Genomic DNA, 7,619 nt, shown 5'->3' with positions numbered 1-7,619 from the left:
CTGAAACTGAACCCAAAGGGTCATCTCATGGAAACCCAGCCCTGGGCATGATCATACCTCCTAAAAAATAGGAATGAACCCCATAAATGTAGGAACTGCCTCCTAGAAACAAGGAACGTCACCCAACTGATCAATACCCACCAGAAAAACAAGTCCCCAACACTGAATAACCATACTGGGTCTCTATCCAACCCTGTCAACCTACAAGACCCCATAATAAGCTGACTCACATGTCTCTGTTAGACTGAGCTAGAGTGGGGACATGACATAAAGTTATATCTCTAACTATCTTACATTTCTAATTTCAATGAATTTAAGGTTTTAGGGCAAGACATGGGGCAAATCCAAAAAGGAGACATTACACTTTCACAAATAAAGGAGAATTCATTCCAAGCATTAAAGGGGATCTTATCAACCATCAATCATGATTCCATCCCAAAAAAATCCTTCATCCATCAAATATAAATCCCTCAAGAAATCAAAGAAACAATCAATTGCAATGATCAAGAAAAACATCATCAAATCCACATCAATCATCACTTCATCTCGGGTTCAAGAAAACAAAAAATCCAGCAATGAGGCATCACTCTATCAAATCAACATTCATTCAACCATCATCCACCCATAAATAAAATTAGCATTCAAATCATCAAATCAAGCAATTTAATCAGATCATTTATGGATATAAACAATCTGCATTTCAAGATACAACAATTTTGTGTTTAAGCATGTACTGCAGTTTGCATCGTGATGATGTTTTTTATAATATAATCTCTTATGTGCTTCTCAATAGTTACCAAGGTGAGATACTTATTATTCTAACTTCTTGATATATGTATTGAAGTTACTTATTCTCCTACAAACAAAAATTTAGAGGTTTTGGAAGAAAGCAGAGATGGGTTCCCCTTCTAAGTAAGGCACCCACTGTCAGATGGATGATGTTCCTGCCACTTGTGGGCCAAGGTTTGATGATCGAACCCTTGGCTTGATCAAGGAAAATGTTTGAGTGCCCCCTATCATGTTCTCCTCTCCAACCTCTACTGTGGTCAATTATTGAAAATAGACCTATAAGCTAGATTTGTTTAATTTAATTCTTCATTCACTTAAAATATTCAATATACATCCTATGTTTAATTATAGTGTACTATTTGGAAACAGATTTTCTTGTGGAATTGTTACTTTGGGATGAAAATCAGATATTCCCCAATTCAGAGCCACAATGATGTAGGAGTTTAATTTGACTAAAACCTTTCCTTTGGCAAAAATCTGCACCTTTCACTATATTTGATGGTCTTATCAATATTATATAAACTCTCATGTTCCAGCTATCTCCTCTTCAGTAAAAAGATGTACGAATTTCAAAGGCTACCTAGTCTGCAATAGACTAGCTTCAGTGCAAAACAGGATTTACCTACTAGCTTTCAAAAGAAAAATCTACAACACCAACATGTAAACACTTAAGATGCAATCACAAATACAAGTTTAATACATTCAATTACCCACAAAAATCATCCAGCAGTAGGTCGAAAACGTCCCTAGTTTTATATTTGGTGAAACTGTTAAATCTCTTCATGTATTTTGACTAAATCTAAAATAAGGTAAGAAGTTTAATCTTTCATTTTGTAACAGTTTCTGATAGCTACTATAAATCTAGTACTTATTTGTTATTTTCCTTTTTTCTACATCTCTAGATTCAACCACTAAATTATAAAGATAAAGATCCTCAAAAACCTGTTCAAGATTCAAATCTTTCTAGCATTACATTATTGCCTTCTTGAACAAGTAGTAAATTATATATTTCATCTTTTAAAACACCAACAGTTTGTTCTTGACAAAAGGGAAGAAAATGGTAAACCTTACGGGAACAAGACAACTCTTAGTGAAAATGTCTTGTGTCATAATACAGAATGAAGCATTGTTCTTCTGCTATTTTTCTTGCTTTAGCTTATTTTCTTATGCTAAAAAGAACTTGAAGATAAGAATGGAATGGTTGTAACATTGTCTTTTTCAATGTGGTGCAAAGACACTAAATTTTATATAGAACCCTGATGGGAAGGACAAACCCAATGATTTTATATGTCAACTGCAACATCTCATATAGATTGGCAAAGAAGCACAGGCTCTATAGAAATAGCTATGCTAACAAAATAGTAAACTTGTGTGTTCTATGCTTCAATTCAAATTCAGGCAAAATCCAAGATTGTATAGACTTCTTTCCAATGTCTGGGGCCAAACTAGACAAACAACACTTAAGTTCAAACCTGAAGTCTCGATGCAGAATATAATGTAAGTTCCAAATATGAAATTAATGATTAATAAAAAGTGGCACTCAAACTAGTCATAGATATTGCGGTCAACGTATAAATGATGATGTTGAACAGATGATTAGTATGAGAACGCATGGGAGGCCTATGGAAAATTATTCCTTCCCCAGTAGGTGGACAGCAGCCAAACCAGCAACTTATGATCTAAAATAGTAAAAAAGAATTGGTAACGAACAACAAAATTGAGGGCTTTCACTTGCCATTGCTTTCTTTTGTAATTGGAATTGAAAGGGCACAAGAGAAGCTCATAAAGACTTGGACATGTGCCAAAAGACGGGCAGCAGCCAAACAAAAAACTTCCACTCTACAATATCAAATAAAAATTATTGCAACATTTGCCAAAACTTCCATTTGGCATTTTTGAGAATCAGTTCATTTTCTTTTGGCAGCTGACCATTTATTGGCACCCTTTCATTTGTTGGTGTCTTCTACAAATTACTAGTATTCTTTCCCTACACACAACGTACCCCTGTGACTTGATAAATGAGAGTTAAAAAATTGTATTAGCAAACCATCTGTAAGTGACACATATTTTTAAAAATAACCATGCTTCATATTTAAACATAGTGTTCAGTATTGCATATTTTTCAACAAACCATCGCCAACACTGGTCAGATTTTACCACATTCCTTGTTGAAATGTATATGCCCATAAGCAAATTCAAGGGTTCATCTTTATGAATATTGAATTGAACTTCCTCTACTAACAACGGACTAAAGCCAAAAGAAAATGTCAATACATAATGTAGAATTATATATGTGCGCCTCAAAAACAGATACAAGGGCTTTGAAAATGTTGTATAAGTGATTTGATTTTATTCATTGTCCTTGCTCTTTTTGCCAAACCAACCAGCAACTATGGGTGTGAGGGCGACAGTTGGAGGAAACCTAATCGGAGAAGCTGCTTTGTGTGCAGCATAAGCAAGGGCAAACGTTCCCACTTTTTCTCCCGTTTCATTGGTGTGAATTCCAACCTGTTGCAAGGGAAAAGTAAAGAGACTGTCCAAAATTAAATCAAATTTCGCAATGACATTACTCACACTTGAAAACTTTGAGTTTGGACTGAAGCTTAGCTTCAAGCTACCAACAATTAAAAATCTGCTTGATTTGCATTTGAAAGATAAATATATATTTATAATGGCTTAGTTGTGTAGGTATTCATTTTACTAAACGGCAACTTAACCTCATTTCAACAGAATCACAGAAAGCTTCAGCTGTCAGTAAAGGCTTGGGCATTTTGGTCTTGTTTTTCAGTTGCGGGCAGTTGACTTTGTGGCATTACGAGTAATGTTTTTGAACAATTTTTTTTGCAGGAAGACAGACTTCAAAGCCTTTTTGGGTAAACTGGATAAAAGGTTTGTATTCTATGTGATGAAAACATTAGGAAAAGTTATTGCAGTCTAAGAATAGTATGCGATTTCAATAACTCTAATGTTGGATTAAGTTATACCTTGTCAAGCAAGCCCTGGACATCCACTCCAGCATTAATCAGCAAGTAACAAACAGTGAAGGAGACTACTGAAAGCGATATAGAAGTAGCCAAGTATGCCCCACCATAGCGTGCTAACAACTGCTTAGCCTGATTTTTCTTCATTTCCTTGCCATTATCTCCATTCTCGTCATCCTTTGTGGTGAATATCTGCAAAAATTAATAAAATAGAGATAAAATTCCGCCTCTGCCATTCAAATTTATCTAAGCTGAAAGATCAAGAATTCGGTTGATTAGCAAAATCTATAAAAGCAGGAAAATATGCAGTATTAATTCTTTAAATGCACGAACGTCAAACAAAACCCAAAAGAATTGCTGATTCTTAAGCCTCACAGAGGCCATTTACCGAAACAGAGACCCGAAAAACTACATAGAAACCCCAATATGTAATAGAGTGAAATAAAACATAAAACATAGTCAGAGAACTCCAAAAACAAAAGCGTCTTCACAACAGAGAAATCATGAAAACAGAATTCGTAATTGCCACGGATGTAGTTTCTACATTAAAATAAAGAGAATTTTTAAATAGAAATGTTTACAAGGGCTAGAGATCGAAATAGACTAAACAATAAGAACATAGAGATGATATTGAAGAAATATTGGTTACCTTCCATAAACCGGCTTCTAAACCATATTTTTTTGTGATTTGTTCCACTGAACTGCTACCTTCTTTTGTGGTATCTTTGTCAGAAACTGCGCGACAGATAGAAAATCGTCCTCTTGTACTTGCGTTGGCTTTAGCTTTGGCATTAGAGAAGATTATATTAGCGGTTGGCCGCATAAGAGCATTTCCATGGTTTATTCGATCAACATTTCCAGTTCCAGTTGCAGCAGTGCAGGGCAAGCTGAGGCGCATAGCCATTGAATGCCAAGTGTGCCACGCTATATCCTTCACGATTATAAGTATTTTATTGTTTTTATCCACCTTCCTATTTCTCTAACAAGAGCTCTGCAGAGCTGGAGTTTACACTAAAAATGATTAACTATAAAAATCTTTAAAATATTTATAAATGTATTTATAAATTTTTAAAATTATATAGATATAATATGTATCAATATTATTAAATTTTAAGTATTAATACTGAAGTAAAAATAAAATTTGAAAGAAATATTAAAAGTTTAATCAATTATTTATTGTTTACATATTTGCTTATAACTTTTATTTCCAAAATCAAATTATAGGATAGTTTTAAATCTTGACTTTAAAAATTATAAAAAACATTAAAAATCTTTTTTAAAAATTATTTAATACATTTTTTAGATTTTTTTAATGAAAAATTTATTATAAAAAAAAAATCCCTGGCAAAAATATGAATAGCCAATGAAAAAAGAGAAATATTAAATGAAAAATAAAAATAAAAATAAAAACACAATCAAACATTACAATTCTAGTTTAATGTTGTGGAACAAAAGAAAACAAATAATAAGAATTTGAGGTGAAAACATAAGTCTCCACCTATATAGGCGGGACCAATAATGTCAACCTCTAAATATATATTTCGTTACAGATCCAATGCTCAAATGTTTAGGCTGACTTGTCATTTGTGTATAAGCAAACTAGGATAGGACCGTAGCTGTGTATGCTAATTTCAGGTATGTAGAACTCTTAATTCATATGTTGAAATTTGTCAATTTCTTTGGTGAACATCTATAGGTGAATGAAGAGCTTAAAGCTAACCTTTTGACTTTTTTACATTTACAGAACTCGTGGAGTGCGAAGTTGTCTAAAAGTGTCATTACGTTTTGCACAAGTGGACCAATAAGTAACCAAGAAAGCTAAAAAATGATTAACTATTAGTACATGCGTGATTGGGTATTACTACATGTGCTATCATTTTTTGGGACTTTTAATGAGTGGTAATTATGGGATCTATAATGGTAGATGTAGCGGTCATTGGACCCAACAATTAGTGGGTTATCTCCCCTATCTCCCCTATCACTTGTACCAAAAAAGGTGCAATGGTGACATTCATAATGAAATATATTTTGAATAATATATTAGAAAGTAGACAATTATAAAGTGTAAAAAAATATATTATCTTTGTAGTACTAAAAACTTAATTTTAGAATATTAAAATTTGAGAATTAATTATTACAAATGTACAATATACATTTCATATATAAGATAAATACATCTTTAGATTAAAAAAATATGATAAACATTAGATTTGAGTGAGGTTGAAATATTAAAAACATGAACAAGGGACAAATTGGTGAAATAATAATTTATAATATGTTTTAGTAAACATAGATAAACACCTCCTTCAATTCTAATTAAAACTTAATGTTTAGACAAATTGAGTTTGAATCATTATTAATTAGAAATTATAATCCTAAGTTTTATCATAGAATGATAATCCCAAGTATGAATAATTTTTCATTGGAAATCATTTTTTAAATTGTATAAATTTTGATACTTTTAGTTTTTTAATATTGTTTAATTATTTTATACTAATATTAGTTGTCATTTAGAAAATACTTGAAAATAATTTTCTTACAATTGAAATACAATTACTATTCATATTTTTTTTAATGTCAAGTTTATACAAAGAATTTGATAATATTATAAACAAGGATGCAAAGTGTCAAAGTTCCTGCCTAAGTCTAGCGTTTGCATATGACAATAGCAATTGGGATAGTGTTTTGTACATCGAATATGCAGTAGGATAAAGCATGTGACAATGTGATCTTAATTTGGTGGCATTCATTACATATTGCATTTCAATAATATTCTACATCGGTGAAGCATCTAGGAAATTATGTTACATATATAATTAATATTGTCCTAATGGTACTTTTTGGATGAAGCAGGAGTGTAGCACATTGTGACATATGTCTTTTGCAACTAGCATGGCTTGTAGCTTGATTTACCATTATAGCTATCCATGATACTGACAAATTCCATTTTGTGAATGTTAGTATATTGTAATTATGTCTTACAATAAATTGCTTTGAAATTTTTGAATAATAATTAATTTGTCATGAGTCATATTTACCTTTTGGTGTGAGCAATTGTTCAATCTCCATTTCTCATGGCATGATTGATGGCATTGTTCAGGGTGAATCAACCTTTGGAAGAGAAATCTTAGAGGATAAAGATGAACTTTGACTTGTCTTGTGTAAAGTCCTCAACATTTGTATATTTTAGGCTCAATAGTAGTTGTTAACTATGGACATGTCTATTGAGCACTAGATGATTTTTTTATTGTCAGTTGTGATCATAGTCTTCAGGTGAAGTGAATATATGTATGCAACCTCTTGATTGCATCTATTGTAGTGAGTTTTTTTTTCCTCTTCTAGCATTCCATAACTTTCAAATTTGAATTTGCACTAGGAACAAAATGCAGGAAACATAATTGAGAATGCATTGGCTACTTTGAGAACCCCATCAACCTACAACATATGTTTTGATATTAATGTAGTCTATGTATGCATTCATTATCAATTGAAGTGCTAAATTATCAAATTTTGATTACCTAAAGTGTTGTTTGTAGCAATGTATTAAAGACATTTAATGTTCTCATGTCTTTTAGTGTACAAATGAATGTAGCAATGCTTGTGCGAAATGTTTTTTCCACATCGTTTCGTCAGACAATGTTTCTGAAAAAACATTACAAGACTCTTACCTCTTTGCAACATGTCTACTCTTTGCATGGACTCTTTTTGAAATGCAGAATTGATTTGGAGCTATTCGTTGACAAGAGGTTTTTTTTTTGCTTGTTAGAACCAGGTTTGCAATAGTAATATAATTATTGCACAAGTTGTATAGAAAGAATGGGTGTTCAATATGCTTTTTACTTGTACTTT

At 32.1% G+C, this 7,619-nt stretch overlaps 1 protein-coding gene across 1 annotated transcript; it reads right to left on the bottom strand.

The window, feature by feature from the left end:
* Positions 1 to 2,855: 2,855 nt before the first annotated feature.
* Positions 2,856 to 4,704, bottom strand: LOC149572625 (FAM210B-like protein). The gene is made up of 3 exons (XM_089813740.1): positions 4,420 to 4,704; positions 3,774 to 3,962; positions 2,856 to 3,297 (listed from the first exon to the last, which is right to left on the bottom strand). Exons 1-3 carry the CDS (start codon positions 4,672 to 4,674, stop codon positions 3,139 to 3,141), a joined length of 603 nt encoding a protein of 200 aa, XP_089669866.1. The 5' UTR covers positions 4,675 to 4,704; the 3' UTR covers positions 2,856 to 3,138.
* Between the last annotated feature and the right edge of the window lie 2,915 nt (positions 4,705 to 7,619).

This window comes from Cupressus sempervirens, chromosome 2 (assembly GCF_028749045.1).
Source record: "Cupressus sempervirens isolate cs-2001-9-10 chromosome 2, ASM2874904v1, whole genome shotgun sequence".
Classification (NCBI taxonomy): Eukaryota; Viridiplantae; Streptophyta; class Pinopsida; order Cupressales; family Cupressaceae; genus Cupressus; species Cupressus sempervirens.
The sequence above is the reverse complement of the archived record's forward strand: the minus strand, read 5'-3'. Positions and strand labels throughout refer to the sequence as shown.